The sequence below is a fragment of the Dipodomys merriami genome, unplaced genomic scaffold (genome assembly GCF_024711535.1).
Source record: "Dipodomys merriami isolate MVZ:Mamm:240054 unplaced genomic scaffold, mDipMer1.0.p SCAF_1, whole genome shotgun sequence".
NCBI lineage: Eukaryota > Metazoa > Chordata > Mammalia > Rodentia > Heteromyidae > Dipodomys > Dipodomys merriami.
Genome location: NW_027202270.1, coordinates 3,803,761 through 3,829,103, shown reverse-complemented (window position 1 = coordinate 3,829,103; position 25,343 = coordinate 3,803,761). Strand labels below are relative to the sequence as shown.

The 25,343-nt window shown below is 46.1% G+C and overlaps 1 protein-coding gene across 6 annotated transcripts in view; it reads left to right on the top strand.

The window, feature by feature from the left end:
- Agap1 (ArfGAP with GTPase domain, ankyrin repeat and PH domain 1) overlaps nt 1–25,343 on the top strand; it is a 465,820-nt gene that overhangs the window by 290,889 nt on the left and 149,588 nt on the right. For all 6 annotated transcript variants that reach the window (XM_070011454.1, XM_070011372.1, XM_070011299.1 and 3 more), the window contains 2 exons: nt 4,446–4,550; nt 22,024–22,192. In XM_070011454.1, the coding sequence (XP_069867555.1) occupies nt 4,446–4,550; nt 22,024–22,192 (274 nt within the window). The remainder of the gene's footprint in view (nt 1–4,445; nt 4,551–22,023; nt 22,193–25,343) is intronic.

The following is a 25,343-nucleotide window of genomic DNA, read 5'->3' as shown; positions in this document are numbered from 1 at the left end:
CCGGCCAGCAGCCACACATGCACTGGCTGGTGTCACATGGACTTGTTGCCAGGATGTTACCACAGGGAACTGAGTAGGAGCCCAGCTTTTCTGACTATTCGCGGCAGGGGGCAGTTTCAGGCCCTCGGGCGATAAATGAGGCATCACCCGCCCACGACCACTCGTCAGTATTCATACTGTAGTTCTTCCGCTCAAGAAGGATGTTACAGATGCTCACATCTGCCGCTGGCAGAAGGAAGGTTCCTCTCCTCTGCTTTGGAGATGGATGGCAGGAGGAGTTCAGCCTGTCCTACCTCTGCCCCGCGCGTGACCGCGTGTGGCCAGCAGGTCTGGCCTGCTCTGGCTGGCAGCAGCCCCCTGCCTGAAATGTGCCAGCTGGGCGGAGGCCGGTGTCGCCCGGGCTCCTGGCGCTCCTCCACCTCGAGATGCTCACCGTGGAGGGCAGGGCCCACTGCCCCTGGGCACAGCAAATGAATGCAGTGGCGGTATGTGCTGAGGGCCCTAAGAATGATACCCACATGCTACACAGCAGGCATTTGGGAGGGAGAGGCCCGGCTATCCAGGCCCAGCCGGACACCTGGGGATCTGGGGAACACCCGTGAAGTGTGTGGGGACCTGTGGGACAGTGACCCCGCTAGGCCCCTTCACGGAGCCTCTCCCTTCCCAGGGCTTTGGAAGGAAGAGGCAGTGGTTCTCAACAGTGGGGTTAGATCAGCCAATCGGTGGGACACACAGGGGCAGCCCAGCTTTGGGGCAGGAATGAAGGGACCATAGCTAAGCATGCTCTTCCCCATTGCTGGTGACAACCGTGCCTCTGGTCTGCCCTGAGGGACTGTCCGACCTCCAGCCTGGCTGCCCTGTGGCTTTCAGGAGACAAGCAAGACAGAAGAGACTGGCAAGGCCTGGGTTGTCAGGGGAAGCCTTTCTGCACTGCCCAGCCCCGCTCCGCCACCGCAGCTGGGAGGCGGCGGGCAGGACAGTGGCTCTCGTCTCCTCTGCGGTCTTTGGGAGGAAAGGGGGAGGCGCACACAGCAAAGCCAGCCGGGCCGAGGCTCCAAGACAGAAATACAGCTCCCAGAGCCAGCTGTCCAGAGGCGGGCACGGGAACACACATGGCACCCAGCTTCCTCCCCACGGCAAGACGAAGAGCTCATTTACCATGGCCAGCATTTGGATCTTCCTTTTCCCGGCATCACAATAAATCAGGCTTATTTAGTTTCCCAGAAAACTATGAAGTCATCTCTTCACATGCCTCCAAATTAGCTGCTTCCAATTAGGAGTGGAGGATTCGCTCGTGACAGTGCCCACCGCCAGCCCTGGGGGTCCTGCCACCATCCGCCCAGAGCCCGGGGTGTCCCTGAAGTCACGTTTGTCTGAATGGGCAGGACAGAGCCTTCCGAAGGCCTGATCAGCTCTCATCTTCCAGTGACACCCCGGTGACCCTCAGCCCCTGGTATTGTCGAAATTCTATCTGAAATAGCTGATAGAAAAAAAGAAAGGTGAACCCACAGAAGAACTTAGATGAGGTTTGTTCTGTTGAAAAAACCTGAGGAAGGGAACGCCATAATTTCACAGTGAGGCTTATTTATTGTTGTGTCACCTGCAGTGGCCGTCTCCTCCCATCATTCACACCACACAGTAAAGCCTCTGTTGCTGTGCTTCATTTGTCGGCCACAGTGCTGCATTTGGTTTATACAGACATCCTGGTTCTAAGGAGCCCGCCATGGAGGAAAACCCAGGCGTGGCAGGATGCAGAGTTGGGTGCTATATATAGTATATATAATATAAACATATATATGTATATATTACATATATTATATATATGCAGTATCACATAATGCTGTACTGCATATATGTCCTCATAATGCCACCCAACTTCCAGTAAAGACTTGCTCCTTTTAACAGATCTCACATTTTTACCTTGATCACCTCACCCAAGCAAAGAATGTATACTCTAACTTGAGAGTGCCACCATAACATTTTCCTTGTTCTTTTTGGGGGGAGGGAGGGCATTTGCTTTTGAGGGGAGGGGGAACATTTGCTTTGGGGGAGGCAGGTTTTTTTTTTTGAACTAAGGACAAGGAAACACTCCAGAGATCACACAACTTCAGCCTAAGTGACAATAACAGGCCTGAGAGCTGTTCCATCAATTGAGCTATATGATACGCATAGGCATTTGCATTTATTTTAAATTTCTATCTATATATTGATGACTGCATTTGATCAAAACCATGTGATAAATCTGTGAATCACAAGGGCTTACTAAATTGGCTTAGATTCCCCAAAAAAATCACAGAATGCTACATTTTTCCATGATGTTTTCAATGAAAACTTGTAGAGATGGTCTCTCGAAGGTTCGTGTATGAATTGTTTTCAAACCTCCCAACAACTGTGTAATGGGCCCCAAGCAGGCCTTAGTCTGCTGTTTGTGAAGCTTGGCTACTGTCAGTAAATAAAACCATATCATCATCATTAATTGGAGCACGAGCTTAGTTGCATGGCATGAGAATGCATAGGTGATTTCTGGGGTGTGGAAATGCAGTCTGTGGGGAGGACGCTGGCCAGCTCCAGAGGACAATCACAGGCATCTCTGCTCAATTCTTCCCGGACTTGTAACTTCGCTCCAAGTCCAGTTAGACTAGCCAACAGTAGACAGACAGATAACTTTCTCAATTGTGTACAGCAGAGGACTTCCTGTTGTGCACAAATAGAAATTCGAAAGCAGTTTGGATGGACAGAGCGGGGGGATGTGACTTGGGAAGGAGAGAGCCGGAGGTCCAGGTCCTGGCCCCGCTTGGCTTGGAGGTGGGCCTTCACTTTCTTCACTCAGGGAAGTGTGTACATGGTAGACCGTTTGTGCTGGGAATTGGCGATTAAACCAGAAGGTATCCTCATCGGTCATTGAAGGAAGACTGGGTTAATTGCAACTTCAATAACTATTGGCTTCAGATTCTGGATGGTTTTCCGCCAGCTCTGATAGGATGGCATTAAACCAGACTAGACCTGTCACCCTGGCTGCTGGAAACATTGAGGAGGATCTGTCGGAAGCTAGCCTGGCCAAAACGTTAGTGCGATCCTCATCTTAACCAACAGAAATCTGGACATGAGCCAGGCATGGGTGGCTCACACCTGTAATGGTAGCTACTCCAGAGGCTAAAATAAGGAAAATTGCAGGTCAGAGTCAAGCCACATAGAATGAATGTATTGTCCAGGAGACGTCATCACCAGTTAACCAGCAAAATGCCATATTGGAAGCGTGGCTCAAGTGGAAGAGTGCCACCGAGAACAAGCAAGTACTAGGCTCTGAGTTCAAGCCTTGGTACTGGCAAAAAAACATTAAAAAGTGCCTATAGTACACTGTCGTCCCAGCCTACGAGAATTAATAGACAGCTTATAGTCCAGGTCGGCTTTGGACATGAATGTGAGACCTGTTTGAGAAATAGCAAAGATATAAAGGGCTGGTGTATGGCCCAAGTAGGAGAGTGCCAACCTAGCAAGCACAAGACCTTGAAGTCAAACTCCAGTATTGCCTCCTCCTCCCCCCCAAAACAATGATTCAGTAAATTACAGTTCATCCATTAAATATTAAACATGGAATTTTTGTTTTAATAAGCTAAAATTAAAATCCTAGCATGAATGTCTCATGCACGTAATCCTAACTACTCAGGAGGCTAAGATTTGAGGACTGCAATTCAAAGCCAGCCCAGCCAGTAAAGTTTATGAGACTATTGTCTCCCATTAAGCACCAAAAAGCCAGAAGTGGCACTGCAGCTCAAGTGGTAGAGCATTAGCCTTGAGCCCTGAGCCAAAAGCTCAGGGACAGCACCCAGGCCCTGAGTTCAAGCCCCAGGACCAGCACAAAAATACATTACTTTTAGATAAGAAGTTTAGGTTAACTTAGCTGTCCCTAAGCTCGTCAGCTCAAGGTTAGCATTCTACTACTTGAGCTACAGCTCCACTTCCAGTTTTCTGGTGTTTAATTAGAGATGAGTCTCATAGACTTTACTGTCTGGGCTGGCTTTGAACAGCAATCCTCCAATCTCAGCCTCCTGAGTAGGATTACAGGCGTGAGCCACCAGCGCCCAGAGTAGGTTACCTTTTTTGAAATAGTATTCCTCCAGTGTTTCCTGTGTACAAGTGACTTAATTATGGGTGACAGCCCATCATTAGCTCGTCGGGACTTTGTCTCCTATTTATTGAAGTAGTTTGGCATCCACTAGTATCTGAAAGTTCAGTTCTACAAACCAACCACAAGAGGAAAGGTGTTGAACATTGTGTGTATTGTATATGTAAGAGAGGAAGACAGCAATCAATGGTCTAAAAAGAGCTGTCATTTCCCTTTTCAGATACCAAAGATACAAAGAATGGTGGGCATGTTTGGTTACCTTATTGAGTACTTCCTCCTCTGTACTGTGCCCTCATCCTGGGCTCCTCTTTCCTTGTAGGGCATGTTGCTGAAGCGAAGTGGAAAATCACTGAACAAAGAGTGGAAGAAGAAGTACGTCACCCTGTGCGACAATGGCGTGCTGACCTATCACCCCAGTTTACACGTGAGTGTGGCCCCGCCAGGCAGGCCCAGCACATCCCTGGAGAGGGGAGGGGGACCCATACCTCTGTTAGAAGTTGAAGTCAGTTCTGACAGAGCAGAGCTGAGGCTCAAGTGGTAGAACACTAGCCTTGAGCAAAAATAGCTTGGAGGACCATGCCTAGGCCCTGAGTTCAAGCCCCAGGTGAAGCTCACATATACAATAATAATAATAAGTAGGTTCTGGTCTCCTGCTCCTTCAGGAGGTAATACTGCCCCTTAACACTCAGTTAGATCATATGTCTGTGTCTGTCTGTCTGTCTGTCTGTCTCTTTTTTCCCCTTGTCTGTTGATCCGTAGCTAGCTGTTACTCCACAATATAAGACATAGGAGGAATAAAATCTTTTTTTACATGTGATTACTAAGTTAGGCAAAGAGGTTACTATTCCGTAAGTCAGCTGCTGATTACAGGGCATCCTTGGCAGTGTTACCCTTTCATCATCCTGCCCATCTTCCCCTCCTCCACCCGAGTTACATTATATGCACTGCCCACCCTTCTGAGGAAGGGTGTTTCGTGTTCTCCAAACACATGAAATAAAATCTTAAACAAGAGTAGAAAGGCATGAGCATGCTCCGAAGGAGAACAGTGTGTGTCTGCAGAAATCTAGAGTGAAGGAAATAATTGCACTTGGATCCTGAACTCAGCCTCATAGGTTGAGATCACAAACAAGAAGCTAAGTCCTGCTCATGACTCCATTTGCCTGTGCGTAGGGATGTGGGCAGTTCATAGGAGCCAAGAAACTTCCTGTATGTTAGTAAAATGTGTTGATGATTTATATAAAATAGATTATGAATTAGATCCCCCCCCCCAATAGGAGAAAATGCAAGTATTTTGTCTTGCTTCTTTTAGCAAGTTTTGATGTAATTGAAGTCAGTTGAAGTCCATGACTCTTGTTTTAGGTAGAGGAACTCTGATAGTCGGACATTGGGTTACATCACTGTGTCCAGATATTACTTTTTTATTTTTATTTTTTTTCTTGACAAATAGCTTTTATTCATAATATATATAGTATTCTTAAACTCATGAATAAGGCAATAATAACCCCATTAAGAAGATACAGAGAGAAGGCAAATAAGTACATCAAAAGCTCATACATTATAAGACTGTTGTAGAAATTCTTCTCAAATGTGTTCAGATAATGCTTTCTGGAATGAAAGGAATGTGAATAATTTCACTATCTTGATTCTTCAAATAATAATTTTAAGAAAAACTTCATAAACTTCAGAGTTCATGGAATTCTTGTTTCATGTTCTGTGCATAACACTTTACAAAAGGCATAATCTTTAATTCTAGAAAACACCAATATTTTTAGCTTTTTACAGAAAAAAGCAACACTTGACAACTCTAAGAAACATGTCCAATGTCACCCAGCTAGCAGAAGAGTTTTAGATATTGGTATAGTCACGAGGTTTGCAAATCATGAATTAAATTTGAGCCATGGATTCTGGTTTCTGCTTAGTCTTAATTGTAATTTATACTTCAGCCTTCAGAAATATACCACCTCTCTTCTTGCCTCCAATTCTGTATTCTGAAAATGAAGATAATATTCTCCCAACCTTACATGATGAGATATGCAACACCATCAGATGACACAGAACACGTATTTTGCATTGCTGGGATTTATCCAACAATTGTTGAATAGCTTCTATAAAAATCTATGTAACAATTGTCTTATAGTTTTTATAAAAATCTCAACAATAATTTTATTGGCTTAACACCTTGCTTAAAGGTGTTAAAATACCACCCAAATTTACCCTAATTTTAAAAATTGAAATGAAATCAACTCAATCCTCCTGTTCTTTTTTTTTTTTAAGTTGTTAAAATGATTTATATCCAGAATGTATCAGGAAATTTCAAGCCACAACTATTTTATAATATTCAGTATTTTAACATACTCTTTACCTTGCTCAATTCCTTTTTTTTATTTTTTTATTTTTATTTTTATCTTTTTATTGTGAAAATACTGTACAGAGGGGTTACAATTCAGATATTACTTTTTTATATTTGTCTTAAAGCCACAGTAACACTTTTCAAAACCATTCCATTAAGCAGCTGACTCAGTGGGCCTCCCTGGCTCACCTCTGATGCCTGGGGCCACCTCCCACGTGCATCCCTGGTGCCCACTCCAGGTGTATACACACGATCCGTGGCCCAACCTAAGACGTTTGGGCCAGGCAGTGGTGTAAAATACACTCACACAGCCAATCTCTTTCCCTTTCAGTAGTCAGTCAATTAAGGAGCTCTTCAACACTTCATTACAAAACAGACTTTGCATCAGGCACAGTGTTCTGTGTGGAAGGAAGCTAGGCTAGGCTCACCAGCAATGTTGGCAGGTGAGAGGCACCCAATGGACAACCCACATACAGCATTTTCAACTGGACGATGGATTTATTGGGGTGTAGTTAGTCATAGCTAAGACGCATCTGTACATCAACATAGACATATACAGGAGTCCATCTATGAAACTATAGATGTATTCTTATACCGAGACATCTAGTCACATTCCTATACAGAGATGTAAGTTCCTTCTTGTAGTGAAGAATCCCTTTTGTGGTCTGTTCAGTGCTGGTTTACCTCCGGCCAGGTGGCCTCAGAACAGAGACAGAACACCTGTTCTGGAGCCCCACCTGCAGCTGGGCCCACCCCTCTTCAAGACCGCCCTCTACGCCAGGCGGGGCGCCTGCACTCGGGGAGGGGCTGCCCGCCTGCAGGCTTCACAGAGCCAGGTCTGGCCACTGCCTCCATCGCTTGATGTTCCTGAGAGAAGAAGTGTAATCGAAATATGCCTCTTGCGAGTTGATTGATAACACGCTCCTCCTCCTGTTGAACCCAGGACTGTTCCTAGGGATGTTTACTTCTTGCCAGGGGCAGAGATGATAACAGCTGTAGCTGCCAGAAAGTTCTGTAGGAGACAAATGTCTGCTTAGTTCTCAGCCCAAACTCTGAGTTCTTGTTCGCAATCAGTTCTTCAGGAGTTCTATGCACAGGCTTCTCCTTGCAATGACCCTCAGTGTTTGCAAACTCCACCTTCTTTTTCTGTAAGTCTGTACCCATTATTAGAGAACAGGACAGGAGCTGCGGGGCTCTGTTTGTTATACAGCTGTTCATTAAGCAAAGCTCCTGTTGTTTTAAACACAGTTCGCCTACTGCCATTTTGAAGGAGACATGTTTGGCACAAGCACATGGATAGTTCTAGATTTCTAAGCCTGTGGTTCAGCTTAGCCCAGAATGGATTATAACCCTTAAAGGCCAGGTCTGGCATGACCTGTATTGCAGTCCTTTGTATTGATTTGATTGTTACCACCATGCTCGGTGACGGTGTGTGGAGGAGTCTAGAGGTTCTAGGTGTGGAATTCTAGGCACTCCTCTTGTCAGCCATCTGGAGTGGGTCTCCTCTGGGTGGCTGAGTTGGTCTGACATTGCTCTTTCAAATGAGAAGAGGAACGGCAGGGATGCTCACGGACAGACTTCAGACTTGCTTCAGTGAGAAACTTGGGAGTATGTGGCCAGGTTGCTAGTTTCCAGTCTTGAAATTCTACACCAGATCATTGGGTTCTGTTAAATTTCAGAAAGTGATAGACCCCCAAAGATCTTGGGTAAACCCTGGCCATGCTGTGACACTCACACATCCTAGCAGAAAGAGTCACGAGGTCCTGTGGGCCATGGATGTCAGGGACAGTGGCCAGAGTAGGCGCACAGTCTCCTAAAACTGTGATCAGCGCTGGGGGTGCCGGCCTGTGCTGAGACTGCATCCAGGACCCACTCTGGTCTGTGCCATGCACGTGCAGGGACATCGGAAACTGGCCATCAGGTATCTTCTAGAAATCTGGGGGCATGGGACGGGGGGAGGGATCACTTTAGATAATGGATGGAAAGTGTAACCAAAGCAGGAATGAAAGGCAGGCCGGCTGGCAGTCTCAGATACCAGGCTGGGAAAGGCGCCTTGCGAGCCCCAGCTGCGCGAGTCCCAGGCTGGGTAGGACAGGGAGCCCACCCCTGCTCCTCACTGACCAGCCTAACTGGCTCCTTTATCTGTGCTTGACATTTTGCACAGATGATCCTAAGCATTTAGATAAAACTACAATAATAATGAAAAGCAAGCGGGTTGCTTTGTGTGGCTGCCTGCTTTGTGGTCTACGTTTTTGTTTGTTTGAAAACCTGTCTACCTGCAAGACCTTTAAAAGCCCTAAGTGCTGAGCTTTCCTGGGGAGGGAGACAGATCTGAGTATCTCATGGTTTTAAGCCAGGTTTCTGGATCACAGCTATGGCGGGCAGAGGGCAGCCTGTTCAGGGATCCTTAGATTCCCTTTCTGTGGACTTAAATATGAGCCTTAGGGAGCTCCATGATAGAAAAATGGAGGGGATAATGAGAAAGAACTCGGACCTCGGGGCTTCACAGTTCAGCGTAGCTGCCTATTCATCTTCCATGTCGGGAGAGGGCCTGGTGCACGGCTGAAATTCCTGCCCAGGGAGTTATAAGCGGTGGGATTCCTGAGTGGACCTGTAAGGACCAGCTTAGCGCCTCCCAGCCCAGCCCTAGACACCGTGGGGCCCAGCCTAAGATTATGTGCTCTGATCCCTCCTAGCCCCACCTCCTCTTAGGACCCTGGTGATGGGAGCAACCCAGCCACCCCCTCAAGCCACACCAGGCAGACTTCAAAAGAAAGTCTTTCTTAGGTTCATTGCCTGTTCTTCCTGATGCCAGGTTTGGCCACAGCTTGGCTCCGTGCCTCATGCCCAACATGAAGAACTGGAAGTCCCCCCCTGAGGGACACAGCACTACAGGGCAGGTCATGTCTAATCAAGCGGCTTTGCCTCTGACCACATACAGCTCTGGCTTTGAATGTTCCGTGTCAGTACACTCAACCTCATACTCTCTAAATGATTGGGACGTAGATTTCATTAAATCCCCAGTCACAGATTAGCCCGAAAGTCTACTCCTCCACTGAGACAGAAGCACTTGATGTTCATGGCTGCTCTTGGGCCCCATCGATTAGCTTCGGGGAGCAGGACTTTGTCCAGGTTGGGATGGAAGTTTTGTGTCTTCCTGTCTTCAAGAGCCCTCTTGTTTCCCATCAACTGGCCAGAGTCACCCTGAGGGCCCTAGTGTATAGATGCTGCCTGCTCTGTAACCTGGACACGTAGACAATCATGGACCTCTCTCTTTCCACACATGCGGTTTAGATCATGAATATTCCCCCAAAAGCTGTGTATTGAAGGTTTGGTCCCCAGCCCGTGCTTGGGAGAGGTAAGACCTAATAGAAGGAAGTTGGGGCGCATCCTGGATGGAGTATTAGAACCCCCCTCCCCCCCAGCACCTTTCTGTTCCATTTCGTCTGCCTCCTGGCTGTCTCCCACATGTCCTTCCTCCATGGACTATCTCCACGGACCCACAGTGCAGCCAAGCAACCATGGACTGAACACATGAGCCAAAGTAAAAAGAATCCTTTCCTCTTCCTAAATTGGTTTATCTCAGGTATGTGTCAATGTGATTGAAAGCTGAACACACTGAGAGAGGATCCGAGGCCACAGCCAGCAGCAGCTGATGTGAAGTGCATTGTAAATACACACATAGAACCATACATTTCACATGCACACAGAGCCCTGGGTACAACTGCATTCAGAGACTTAACAGTCTGGAGCCCTCGACTCTTCCTCACCTCCTCCCACGGCTCTGTCTCTTCTTCCCTTGATTCTCCAACTGTTGCCTTAGCTCAGAGGGTCCAGCAAGTCCATGTGATGTGTAGGATGGGTCCTGAAATTGTGGTTTCAGATCCCTCCCTTAAACCCTGTCTTCTTGGCCCTTAAAAGCATCAAGGACATTCACATGGTTGTGAAACAAAACCTCAGAACTCCTTTCCTCTTGCAGAATCAAGACTCCTTATCCATTAAGCACTAATTCTCCACTCCCGCCTCTTAGCTCCATTCTCCTCTCAGTCTGTAACTAGAGATCTCACGTAAGGGGGATACTCTGGTAGATCTTAATTTCCTTCTTTTCTTAAGGCCGAATAATAACACACTATACATAGACCACAGTTTGCTTATGTATTTCACCAGTAAGTGGATAGGGGATTCCTCCTGGTTGTAAATAATGTTGCAATGGATAGTAAGCATAAAATTATCTCCTGAGCTTGAGGCTTTAAAATCTGTATCATTGGAGGGCTACAAAGGATGGGTGAATTTTGAAGCCACCAAAGCTCGCCATGGCCTTAGTTGAGAGAAACCAATGGGTATTTGTTGGGCCCAGTAAAGGACATTGTGAATTTTACAGATGGAGAAGCCTCAGAGGTGGTCTGAAAACCACTCCCAGCATCCCTGTGGGTCACCTGAGCTCCCAGGGTAGGGGAGGCCACGCTGCCTGGGCTTCAGGTGCCCTGGAAAATCTATTGTTATTCGTCCAACTTGTTTGAGAGAGTGTACAGATGGTTTCTGCTGTGTGTCAGCACTCCAGACCCCCGGAGTGACACTCACGGAAGTGTGGCTGTCTCCAGGGCCGCCCACTCTTGGCTGGCTTTGTGGTTACAGGGATGCCGTGCTGGTTTATACTACATAGTTAGATTCTTCGTAAAAGTCTCATTTTACCCAACAAGTTCCTTGTTTATTTTATTTAGCTCCCAGGATTTGGATAAACAAAGTGGCCGGAACACATCACTGGTATATTTCAATGTGCCTTGATAGTGAAGTTATGCTTATTACATGGGATGAGACTAGACAAAGTCTTCATGTTTCTATACATATTAAGCCATCTAATTTACTAGACCCTACCTAACATGGCTCTGAGTTAGAAAATTCTGTCTACTTGCTTTTCTGATTAAAATGGAAAAATAGAACATATGTGTGTATTCACAGATTTAGAAACATTGAATGTGTCTTTGAACTTCCTTCCTTTCCTTTCCTTTTTTTTTTCTAGTACTAAGGAAATAAGAGTCTCATATGCATTCGTGCCTGAGCTGGCTTCGAACCAGGATCCTCAGATCTCAGCCTCCTGAGTAGCTAGATTACAGGTGTGGGCCATGCCTGCCTCCGCCCTCTCTTTGAGCTCCTAAGGGCATTCATGAGACATTGTCCCACAGCATGACATTTTACATAGTAATGGCCATCCTTTGTACCCAATTTGTACCCTTGTGTTTTCCTTTTTTCTTTGGCCTTTTAGTGTTACAAATTGTGGCCAGAAATTCTTGCCAAAGGTAAATAAATCACAACCCCCTGATTTCCTCTGTGACAGTGAGTCACAACCTGGGTCTCAGTGGGAGAGGATGGCCGTGGGGGGTAGCAAGGAATTGTTCTTTCACTTCTCCCAAGAAATTGAATTTCATTATGATGTTTCATAAATATTTTCCTCTATGGCTCATAACCTGATTGCCGGCTTGTTGCTAAGGTCTCGCAGGTAGGGCAAGGTGGAGCAGGAGAGGCCGCTTTCTCTCAGGTGTGCCTGTGGCCCCAAATGGAAACCAATCAAGGTGCGATTTATGTTCATTAAGTGCTTGTCAAAACTGAAAAATTTTCTAATCAACAGCAATCTAGCTGCGGCCCCCTCGATGGCTGGGAGGGCCGCCCCTGCATCGGCTATTTGCCTGTTACAACTCTAGGCTAAGAATCCGCTGATGATTACATTAGGCTAAGCTGCGAAGTAAATGAACCATGTCTTATTTAGGTGCCACGAGCTTCAGAGCAGTCCTGCCCCGCCGGGCACTTGATAGCGTTTTATGGCTTTAAAATTAGTGTAGCTTCCCGTCTGCTGCAGGGTGCTGCCTGTTATGCTTTTGAACTCAATAAGCAAAGGGAAGGGGCCTTTTGTGTTCCCCCCTTCAGTTTTTCTCCCTTGCGTTTTAGCAATTTTGTTTTGCATCTTTTCCAGACGGCATTTTGCAATAAAAATGTCTGACTACCATGTCCATGCTGTCCCCACCAAAAAATAAATAAATGAGGAGGGCAAGGGGAGAAGAAGAAAGAAATGTCATTTATTTGCAGGGGACCCACTTTGTCCTGTGCTGTACTGTGAAGACTTGCTCTGCCAGTCATCCCTAATGGCGTGTCACGATTGCTCCCTCAAGCTGGTATCCACACACTTGGTCTAGGAATAGTTGCAGAAACTCAGGGAGAAAAAAAAAAAACCTGGTTTAATTGACTAAGGATAATGAAAACCAGCCCTTATTGAGGGTAGCGGAGGCTTTTTAAGCATTGCATGTATGACCCCAGTTCATCTTCCCAATAATCTCACCTCTAAAGACATGGACATGAGCGCCCACGGTGATGAAAGAACAGGCCCTGATGAGGAAGTAGCGATGCTGGCCTCCCGCGCTCGGCCTTGGGATGATCCTTCTGGTAGGGGAAGGCTAGGTCTTGCTTCTGGACTTCCTTGGTTTGGGAAAGCAGAAGACTGAGAATCACTGAATTTGACAAGGTACACTATTTTGGAGGGCAGTTGCTGGCTAGGGAAACAGCAGTTCAATGGGACTCCATGAAAGCTGAATAGTTAAAGTACTTAAAATTTGTAATAGACAAGACAACAAGCAGGAATTTTCTGTGCTACATTAGGTCAAATGGCAAAGATACAACACAGCAATCCCCAGAACCCCAGACAGAGGAGTGTTTGTATTGTCTTAATAGTCTTTGTTTCTCTGGGTACCAGTGGCTCACGCCTGTAATCCTAGCTACTCAGAAAACTGAGATCTGAGGATCACAGCCCAGGTAGGAAAATCTGTGAGACTCTTATCTCCAATTAAATACCAAAAAGCTAGAAGTGGAACTGTGGCTCAAGTGGTAGAGCACCAGCCTTGAATGGAAAAGCTACAGGACAGTCCCCAGGCCCTGAGTTCAAGCCCCAGTATTGACACCAATTTTTTTTTAACTGCAAGCTGGTCTCCTCTCACTGTGGTGAACATTGCTGTACAATTCAGAGAAGTCTTCGGAGCCATATGTAAAGGAGACACCCTGTCTTCTAGAGTCCGCAGGGCGATGTGCGCATGGCTGCCTTTGGAGGGCCTGCAGTGGCAGGAGAGAAGCGTTCTCACGGCCGAACCATTCATCTTGGGCAGGCTGAGTTTGAGCACGCATGGGTTACAACTGGATAATATTCAATCTAACCTAAAATGAGAAAAATCCTTCTTGCAGTGTAAAAGCTCAATATAGTAAGTCAATCAAGACAGATAGAATGAAGGAGCAAAAGGTATATTCATAATTCAATTTGAAATTTTCTGCTATTTTGATTTATATTATAATAACCTCTCCCCTTGGGCTGATGTTGGACTTTAGCCCACAAATGTTCAGTACTAGACACCGCAGCCCACAGACGGGGAAGATTTGCCTGAGTTGAAGTGTGGGAGCTCAGCATTGTACGGTGAGACGCATCTGCCACTAGGCCCAGCAACTGCTTCAACAGCCCTCCCTTTTACCACGCGTGCCATAATTACCAGGCCCAGTAAGCCTTTTATTAAGTGAAGAACAGAGCTTGATAAGCGCTGTCTTTGCCTGGGTCGCCGTTACATGTCTAATTTGCCGGGAGCCCTCTTCGCGTGGTGGTGGCGGGTCACGCTCGTGGCACTTACCAACGTTCATCTTCACGGAGGCAGTTTTGAAAGTGAGCACTGGAAATCTGTTGGCTGTCTTGGGAAACAAAATTATTTCTCTCATAGAATTTTTTTCTCTTTGAAGCTACCTCCTACCTTGCTATTGTAACTGGGGTCCTTTGGAGAGAAGGAAAAATTGTCTTCTTTGAGTTGTGTGATCTGAAAGGATGTGGCCAGAAGATTCTTCATAGTTTTACAATATTTCTGCAGTATTTTTAGGAGCGTGCCTTCCCTCTGTACCTTGTGACTATGTATGAGGCTATTGTTTATTATTCATACATGTTGGACTTCAACGTTTGCTTGATCTCTTTGAATGGATGGAGCTATATATGTCTTTATGGATTAGCTCCCTTTGAAAATAATACGAAACGGAATTTGGGAATAGTGGTGCATCTGACAATGGCCTCTCTTACATACTTTTTTTTGAACCCAGAAGTAAGACTTTTTAAAAATAGAACTTAATGAACTACTGTATTTTTTTGTGAGCCTTGATATTCAGGAAGTGCAATAGAAATGGGGATGGGTAATGAGCCCTTTTTTTCTCCTCCTGGAGTAGATAAACAAATGTGGACAGCCTGGCAGAGTCTTCATGAGGTCCAGATCTGAGCTCTTCCTTGTTGAGTATACACAGTCTCACACAGCCACTGGTGACTTTTCACAATATTCACTGGACCTGGGTCTCCGAACCCCTTAAAATTACAGATACCCCCAAAGAGCTTTTGTTTTTGTAGACTTTGCCTATTGATATTTTTCATGTTAGAAATTCAAATGGAAAATTTTAAGGTATTGATGCAGTTCATTTACAACATAAACCATACATTGTATGTCACTATAGATAAGAGATTAGCACTATTTTACTTTTTGGGGCTAGATTCTTTCATCTGTTTCTGTGTGTTTCAGTGTTTTGGTTCAAGTATAATGGCAATGGGAAAGGGACATGTACTCTAATGTCCATTTCAGATAATCATGATGTCCCTCCATACTATACCAAAACCCTCTCTCCCTGCCTCACCCCTTTCTAGGCACTCAGGGCCTCATGATGGCTGGGCAGGTGCTCTACCACATAGGCCACACCTCCAGCAGTCAACATAGGTGGTAAAGCTTGGTAATGCATCATGGAATCTGAAACTCTGTCTCTAAGTTTTCCTCCTCTGCGACACTGAAGTGCATTGAACCAATTTGCACGGTGGTCATTTCTGCGTCTTTATCCATGTGTGCCTGTCCATAGGCATGTGCGTGTGTGGTGTAGCTTTGTTTAGCTTAGTTAATTGTGCTGATTTACAAATCTTCACATAATTCCAAGCATTGCATCCTTTTGCAGCACTACCACTTGTGTCAGGAAAGCTGCTGAGGATTTGAGACAGGCTCATAAACAAGGTTGGGGGTGGGGAGTGGAGTATTTTTGTATATTTTTTTTCCAGTCTTGGGACTTGAACTCAGGGCGAGCACTGTCCTTGAGCTTCTTTTGCTCAAGGCCAGCATTCTACCACTTGAGTGTGGGGTTTTTTGTTTTGTTTTTAACTTTGTTGTTGTTGTTGTTTCTTAGAAATTCACACGTTGTCTTGGTGGAAATCATCAGTGTAGAGAGCCCAAAACAAGACCACAAGCCCCTAATGTAGACATCTGCAAAATGCAGCCCATAGCTACTGCCTGTTCATGTGAATAAAGTTTTATTAGAACACATACACATTATCATTTTTGCTCATAACTTATCATTGGCCACTAACGCTATCATCTGTTTTCTCGGAAGGGCGCATTTTGTTACTGTTCTCGAGAAAATCCCTGCAGTTGCTCAAGACTGAAGAACCATTGTTAGGCTGTGCATGACATGTACTTAGTCACTTTTAGGTCAAGACTCCATCACCCACAAAATAATTAGGTCTGCAGCAACCCCAACAATTGCAGCCTCTCTGTGGGACACTGTACCTTAGGCCCCAACACAAGAGCTTTATTATACTTCCATGTCAGCACTGAGAAAATAAAAAAGAAATTCTAAATGTCAGAAGTTGTGGTTCTTTGTTTTGTGGGCTTTTTTTTTTTTTTTCCTTCCATCCTGTGGCTTGAACTCAGGGCCTGGACACTATCTCTGAGCTTCTTTTTGCCCAAGGCTAACATTCTACCACTTGAGCCACAGTGCCACTTCTGGCTTTTTCTGAGTAGTTTATTGGAGTTAAGGGTCTCAGAGACTTCTGGCCAGGCTGGCTTTGAACTGTGATCCTCAGAGCTCAGCCTCTTAAGTAGACAGGATTACAGTTATGAGCCGCCAGTGCCTGGCCAGAAGTTGTTTTTGTTTGTCAAAAAGATTGTTTAGGTGAACCAATTCTGTTTTGTTTTTCTGTGTCAAGGACAGTGGCTAATACAATGATGGCTGGAGGACAGTGGGTAATAGGAAGGTGACTGGAGGATAGTCAGGAGGACGGTGGGTAACACAATGACAGCTAGCACGATTAGCTCCTGCCTCATATGGCCACACCTTATTGGGGGGCACCAGGATTCCCCCCCCCCCGCATACACCCACTTCTGCACCTTCAAAGGCAAATCATATCTTAAAACTTTTTTTTAAATCCTATTGGCCTTCCTAACCCCTAGGCACATGTCAAGACTCACATCTTAAAGATTTCCAAGTTACATTATAGAAGACAAAAGCTCAATTAGATAGGCTAGGTCCAAACGAAAAGCAAACTTCAAGCCATGTAACCTAAAGGTATTATATAGTGATATAAAGTAGTAAATCTTTCTGGCTTAGAAACCAGAACACAGGAGGGAACCTCATTAGGACAAAGAGCTCCATGACTTTGTTCATCGTTTGACTGTAAACATCTTAATTCTTTTATAAAGTATGTGTGAACAAGAAATGCACTAGTTGTATCGTGACCACTTTAAACAAGTGGAGGCTAAACCATTCCTTTCCAAAGCCTTGTGTTGTTTTTGCTCACAACCTCGTTTTGAGATGCCAATCATACACTTTATGCATTTCGGTTTGGCTTCAAGATCTTGTTAACTGCTTTTGGTACCCTAAGAACACATCAGCAAACCATCTTTCACAGATAGCCAAGGGGAGTGCCCCCCTGCCCATGCAGGGCTGTGAGAATCAATATAGTGAGAGTATTTTTAGGGACTATTGATGGATGGCTGTATTTTGAGCTTAACTCAAGTGCCAGATGCCCCAGAGCTGACGAAGATGAACTCCCCACTTACTGAAAACCGAATAGACCATCATGCACTCAGAGGGCTCCGGGAAGGCCAGGGGATGGCTTTGTCATTTTGGGAAGAATCCTTGGATGTTTCTGGGTAGCCTCGCTCCATATGTTGATGAGGACTCTGCCAGAGCAAAGTGGTACCCAGTTGGTCCCCTCCCAGGCCTGGGAATGCACAGCTCTGAAGTTTCAGGACAACATCGCTCAGCAGCGAATCATCTAATCCCTCTATCAGGAATGATGGGGTACACCCAGGCACTAACGGCCTGCCCCACAGAAGGCGGGAGCCACGTTAAGCTGTGCTTCTGTCAGCAAGCTGGGAGCTTCAGGTCTCTGACGTGGCCCTCGATTGCTAGCAGGTTTCTCTCATTGCACTTCATTTGCATCTGGGATATCAATTAGCATGTTTGTTGAGGCTAATTGAATGAAACTCAATCATAGCTCTTAATTGCTTGACTATGTGAAAAGAAATCACATTAATGCAGCTAATTAAGTGTAAGGCAATAGATGCAACATAATTAGGAGCGAGATGTAAAAAACAAGAGATGGCTAAGGTGCGGGGAGGCGAGCGCGTGGGGGACAGCCAGGCATGGTTAGCGCGCCGTTGGCGCGTCGGGAAGGGTCCCTTTGCTCAGGTGCCTGCTTGGGGGGGAAAATAAATAAATAACCCGCATGATGAGCCTGGACAACTTGAGAAGAAAAATGCAAATAGGTTTGCAATTACTACTTTTTCAAGCTGTTGAGGGCAGGAGACGGCACCTCTGGGGGCCTGGCTCCTGAGTGGGCCCTGGGGACTTGTTAAGTGCTGTTTAAAAGTACTTGGCTTTGAATTACCCCTCGTGCCTTGTTAAAGGGATTTTTTTCCCCCTCTTTTATCTGCGATCAGCATTTTCGACAACTAACATGGAGAAGGGGTAGTATCTTGTAGCATTTGCATATCAAAATCCACGCTTGCTGTCTTTCTTTTGCCCAGCGAGGCCCCTGCCTCAGAACCAGGGTCTGCTCGTTTCCTCTGCCTCTGAAGAGCGAGCATTGTTTGGTGGTCGCAGCTTTAATTCCTCAAGTACCAAGATGGGGGAGAGGGTGAAAGGCTGACCTCTTTCAGAAAGGCGGAGCTCCCTGCAGCTTCTCTTGGGAGCAGCTCTGAGCATCAGTCCATCCCTCCTCCCCCCCCCCCCAGGGGTTTTACATCCCACCTGTTAGGCAGCACTGGGCCTGAGAATTTCCATTGACGGGGAATTGCATCTTGTAAGCTTTTAGCATTTTTCATGGGCTTGAAATACAGGAATTGACAAATTGATATCCTGACTTCTTAGAGCCAGTTCTTCTGAAGTGGTGGCAGATCCCGGGCACACGCTGAGCTTGAGATAAATGTCTTCCCTTGACGCCTCCCCATCGGAAAGCGGGCTCGCTACATTTCTATAATAATTTTAAATAAGATATCCTGGTTATTGTATGTTGAGACATGCCTATTAAAAGAGCCCACGCTGGGGCTTAGTCACTCTCTGATTAGCCTCATTTTAGAGCTCATAAGCAATAAATGCTCAATTACACTCCTGTTATTGTATTTTAATTTGTTAAAGGAGAAAGTTATAGCAAGTTGATATTTTTAAAGGAGTAACTATGCAAGAAGGAATTCATTATTTACGAGCATTAACTTTGGGTTTGAAACTTTTGAGACGCTGGAGACGCACCTCGCTCCTCCCTCCCTCTGGAGAGCCCTTGGCCATCCCGTGCCGCCCTCTGTCACACGTTTGCGTGTCCTTCCGCCTCATCCTTCAGTCTCGCTGAATGATGGTCATTTATTTTTTTCCTGTCTTTGGTCCACACCCTTCCCAAACCACAGCCTTTTTCATAGTCGATCACAGTCATAGTATTATTTTCACAGTTGGAGTAGTCAGACATCTTGTCATCAACCCTGTTCTCCACCTGGAGACACCTTCCCCTTTCGCTTCCTCACTCGGACTCTTCCAAGGTGGCCGCTGCAGACACCCGATGGCCAGCTCAGTGACTGCCAGGGGGTTCAGGACCTGCCTACTGGTATCTTCTCTCCAGCCTCACCCCTGCCTCCAGATTGGCCCAAAGCCCAAAGGAGCCACACCTCCTGGTGCTCTCCCCTCATCTTCAGTCATTTTCCTCTTCTTAGTTCTGACCTTGGCTCTTTGGGCTTTTGTCCTGTCGGCCACTTGGAGTCTGTCCCAGGGAAATCACCGGCACCCTGCAGCATCCCCCCCCCCCAGGGCTGCTGGTCCAGCCACAGTGTCTCCCCTCTCCCTGCATGTTTTACCCTCACTTTATAGAGTTTTTCCCTCTTAGCCATGTGTCCTGCAAGGTGAGGTCTGCCTCTCATCATCTGTGCACTGGTGGCTCACGCCTATAATCCTAGCTACTCGGGAGGCTGAGATCTGAAGGTCCCAGTTCAAAGCCAGCTTGGGCAGCAAAGTCCAGGAGACTCTTATCTCCGATTAACTACCAAAAAGCTGAAAGTGGAACCATAGCTCGAGTGGTAGAAAGCTAGCCTTGGTCACAAAAGCTCAGGGACACTGCCTAGGCCCAGAGTTCAAACCCCAAGACCAGCATAAATAAATAAATAAGCGACAAATAAATAAATGAAATAATTGTTGGCCTGTTCCCTAGGAGCCAGTAAGACCCAGCTCACGGTCTGCCTGCCTCTTTCCTCATCCAGCCTCACCCCCCTTCTCCTTCTTTCTCTCTTTCTCCCTTCCCCCATCCCTCTCCTTGTCCCCCTTCTTCTCTCCCCAGTCTTTCTTTGTGTGTGTGTATGTGTAAAACTCCACTGACAGACTTAAACACTGTAACAAATACGAATTGCTGGGTGTAAAAATCTGAAAGGAATTCACTAAGAATCTGCCAAAGCCAAGATGTTTGTGCCCAATTCCTGCTTATGCTTAAAGCTCTGAGAAGGGATTTACACAACAATGATTTTGAATATATCCTCTCATCATATGTGATCATGATCGTTATGTATCTGTGTCCAGTGTTCTGGACTATTATTAATGTATTGCTGTTGTTATTTTCATTGTTACTATTAATATGTAACACACCTAAGGCTCAGTAGCGCCTCACTCTCCAATAGGCCTTCAGTGGATGTGGCGGTGGGTGCTTCACCACTCGTGAGGAGTAAGGTTGATTCTGGCTTGTGAGTTCAAGGCTCTCGCCATGGTCACTTGGCCCTGTCCCTTTGAGGCTGTGGCAGCCCAGGACTTCATGGCAGGAACACATGGCTAAGGAGACCTGCACTCCTCGAGAGAAAGAAAGTGGGGGAGGGGCTGGAGTCCCAGATCTACCTGAGGGCTCATCCCCAGGTCCTTCCTTTCTCCCCTTCCTACCTTATGAAAGTGAGCCCCCAAAACAATGCAGCTGTCCTTGTACGCCTCCTTCCCTCCAGGAACTAGCCAGGCACCACCAGGAGCAAAGACCGAGAGTTCTTCTTTGGTGTAGTAACTGAAGAAACCTAGGACTCAAGGACCAAACGGTGCACATTGCTGCTTCAGAGCCCGCTTTCAGACACCCACCCAGCCCTCAAGGGTCCTCCTTCTGTACTGTTTTCACTAAGTTCCTACCAGATAATTCCAGTCCTCCCTACAGAAAAGTATTAAAGAAACCATGTTTCAGCCCCCAGAATTTTACCTGGATGTACAAGAGGAGCCTAGTGTACATATAGTAGGCAAGAATTAAAAGAAAACAAAGCTAGGTGCCAGTAGCTCACTAATATAATCTTAGCTCCTTAAGAGGCTGAGATCTGAGGATCATGGTTCAGAGCCAGCCCAGACAGAAAAGTCCATGAAACTCTTTATCTCTAATTAACCACCAGAAAACCAGAAGTGGAGCTGTGGCTCAAATGGTGCATACTAGCCTTGAGCACCAAAACTCAGGGATAGCTCCCAGGATCTGTGTTCAAATCCTAGTACCAGCACAAAAAAAGGAAGGAAAAAATCATGATTAAAGATGTGGCTTGGCAATAAAGTCTGCCTGTCAGGGACTGGGACGCTGAGTTCACACCACAGTGAGCAAAAAACTATATAAATTCATAAAATATATGTGAATGTAGATGTATCTGTCTAACTTTCTATGTATGTATGTATGTATGTATGTATTGCTAGGCACTGGTGGCTCATGACTGTAATCCCAGTTACTGTAATCCCAGTTACTTAGGAAGCTGAGATCTGAAGATCTCAGTTCATAGCTAGCTCAGGTGGCAAAGTCCTTGAGACTCTTATCTCTAATTACCCACTAAAAACCCAGAAGTAGAGCTCCAGTTCAAAATGGTGGAGCACTAGCCTTGAACACAAAAGCTCATGGACAGAATCCAAGCCCTGAGTTCAAGCCCTAGGACCAGCAGGTAAAAAAAAATTCCAAAAATCCAGGATTTGTGTGTACACTTGTTTCCTAAGCCCTCCCTGGTGAAGCATCTGCTCCACTCCCCTGTGTTTTCAGTTCTGGGTCAGTTCAGGACACAGACACCAAACTCAGATTTCAATATAATGGCTAAGGCACCCAGGCCCTGGAGACGAAATCCTTAACTCGGAAATAGCTCATGCAGTAGCGGGGTCACAGGACCACAGCTCATGACATCTGATAGAACCTAGTGTTCTCCACTGTGGAAGGTCCACTTTTTAATCTCTCTTGGCTATTTAACATTTTGAACAGGATTACATGCAAAACGTTCACGGTAAAGAGATTGATCTCCTGAGAACCACTGTGAAAGTCCCAGGGAAGAGGCCGCCCCGAGCCACGTCGGCCTGCGCGCCCATCTCCAGCCCCAAAACCAATGGCCTGTCCAAGGACATGAGCGGTTTGCACGTCTCACCAAATTCAGGTAAGCTCACAGCACGCGCACCCCAAGGACCGTGGCCCAGCAGCGGCAGTAGATGGCCTGGCTGGAGAACCAGGTCGGACTCCACACACTTAAGTGGAGACTCGGCGGCTACACAGATCCAAGTTTCGAGGCCACATCCCTTCCCGATTGGCTGTTCTCTGTACACGTCTGGGTTTTGTGAGTGCCAGCAAGCACATGGTGGTGTTCAGTGCATCAGTCTTGCCTGGGCCTAGGGCCACCTGGGAGGCTGGTATTCAAGGCCTTCAGAGAAATGGGAATCACTCCTTAAAGTATGAGAGATGATCTAACTTTGGGAACCTGTCTAAAAGAAAAACAATTTGGAACAAGATTTAAAGGAAGGCATTTAAGCTATAGAAAGTGTAAATACTCTGTTTTATATTTGAAGATATACTCATCAATCTCTAATGCAACTTCAGTTGTTGGTTTTCTTTTTAATTCCTTGTTAAAGAAGTTGCTTTTTGGCAGGGCGCTGGTGGCTCATGCTTGTAATCCTAGCTACTCGGGAGGCTGAGATCTGAGGATTATGGTTCGAAGGCACCCCAGGCAGGAAAGTCCATAAGACTCTCACATGCAGTGAACTACTCAGAAAAGGCCAGAAGTGGCGCTGTGGTTCAAGTGGGAGGGCAGTAGCCTTGAGCAGAAGAAGCTCAGGGACAGCACCCAGGCCGTGAGTTCAAGCCCCAGGACTGGCCAAAGAAAGAAATTGGCTTTTTTGGTTTGTTGTTTTTTGTTTTAATTATTTAGCATTAGAGAAAGCCAGTTTTGTTTTGCCAATATTGCGTGCATTTTGAAATCCCGGACCAGTTACACGGTCACAAACATTCAATGTCGCGGCTCCTTGGCTCTGGAAGGGTGGGCAGCAAGGTGGCCGCACATGGAAATCCTGTTTTCTCCAGCAAAAAGCTCACCTCCACCCTGTGTTCTCAAAACAGGTCTCCTGTTTCTGCAGGAATTTCTAGAATTTCTGTTCCTCTAAGGTGCTGTTTTCCCTTCTGAATGGCTGTGTGCTGGTAAAGACGGGAGGTGCCCACTCCGCGTGTTCTAAATGACCATGGTTAGGAGGGAAGGGGTGAGAAAAGCTGGGGTCTGAGGCCCGCCAGCCTGGCTTAGACCACGTGAGGCCTCCTGCCTGCATGGCACAGGTGAAATCAGGTGAGATAGTACCTGGACGCAGCAGGGGAAACGGCCACGGCAAGGGACACACAGCCCTCGATCATCCCACTGAAACCAGGGTCTCCTAAGGAAGGCATCAGATCCTTCCAGAAGGTGCATGGGTTCCTGGGTCTGCTGGCCTGGCTTCCTCCCAAAACATGAGTGAGATTTCTGTGTCAGGTGAACTGGTACTGAGCCCACGGGAGGAGAAAAGTTTTATAGTCCATAATTACCAAAATTATTCACTGAGTTTAACTTCAGTTGCTATTAGATGGTATATGGTCCTGAAGGGTTACCATTTCATAAGTTAGGAAATGCATACAATTCTTTTTAGACAGTGTCACCCCTTTCCTTGCTTTACCCCCTTCCTGTCCCTGCCTATCAGTTACATAGTTCATCTTCTACATAGGGTACACTGAATACATCACTGTTTTTGTTCACTGTTTCTTTCTGCACTTCCCTTTTGCCCCCCCCAAAAGAAAAGACCCCAAAAGCAAAGACACCACCATCAATAACAAAAAAGAAAAAAAAAACCATGTTTCCATTTTCCAGAAATTGTTCTGATAAATAGTATTTTAAATGTTCAGAGGGGTTACACCTGTGGGTTGGTCCCCTAAGAGTATCCTCCTTTGGTCTGCATGTGGATGCCTGGAGCTCTGTATAAGTTACCGTGTCCAGTTGTGTTTTAGATTTCGCTTCCATATATGAGAGAAAACATGTACTGTTTGTTCCCTGAACTTGGTATTAGTTTTAGTTTTATGTAAGTCTGTTACTTTGTTATATTACATTATCATGCATTTCCAGAATTATTTATTGAGCAGTTATTTGTTATAGAAATAGTGTGTGCCATAAATCTGGTGTCCCTGACTGCTAGAATTCCTATAGTGACTGCCAACTTGTGACCAACTAGTTTTTCATCTCCCTCCTCTCTCATCACGTCGATCTGTGGATTTATTTATGTAAGTCAACAAACACTTGTTGAATTTCCTTTATTAAAAAAAAAAGTGTTAGATGCTTCCCGTCAAAATCCAGAACACCTACTAGCTCAGTTTTGACCTATCACACCTTGAAATAACTTTCAGCTGACAAATGTACATGTGCGTGTCACAGCGACCGGGCATTTTAAAGTCTGTATCTACGTGGCATCCCTACATCTGTTGAGTTCTTCACATCATCCCTGAGCCCCAGGGACTCTGGTCACTGAAACATAATCCTTACCCTAGAACAACCCCTCACCCTCCACCCTGGGAATGGGGCTGTGCTGAAGAGAGGATAGAAATGTATTGGCACGTACGACAAAGTAACGGCCCTCAGTCCAAGAAGTGTTAAATATGTAAAATTAGGGTCTTAAACTCCTTAAGTTTGTTGCTGTTGAATACCAGTTGTCATAATGATAATAAAATGTTTCGTAGTAAGTAGAAAATACAAAAGGTCCTGTGCCACCATCCTGTGCCTCGTGGCTAGATGTGTCCCAGGCCACCTCTTCTGGGGGTTTGCCTATATTCCGTTTTATTTCCTGGGAGACCTTTGTGAATGGGCGTGTGAAGGGGTTGAGACAGTGAAAATGTCACAGCCCTCTTCATGACCGTGCATCTTCCTAATGCTTAGTCCTGTAAGGATGCCTAGTTTGTTTTCTCTGCTGTTTGGACCTGAAGTAGAGAAGTGTGGCGCTGGCTGAGTGCGGTGCCTCCTGGGCATCTGGGCCTGGATGGGGCTCAGGCCTGCGCGCTGGGCACCCTGGCTCAGCCAGCGGGCGAGGCCTGCGGCCGGCCCAACGGCGGCTTCTGTGGCCTTGTCAGCTCAGCGCCCGCGCTGTTGGACCAAGCTGTGAGGCCCGCAGTTCAGGAAGAGGCAGCCACTTCACTAATGTGTTTTGAAATTTTAATTTACATTGACCTCCCAAACCTGAACATTAATCCGCCAAACAGCATGTCCTTTCCTGGGTGAGAAATTGAAGTATTTGCTAGCTCTGAGTTTA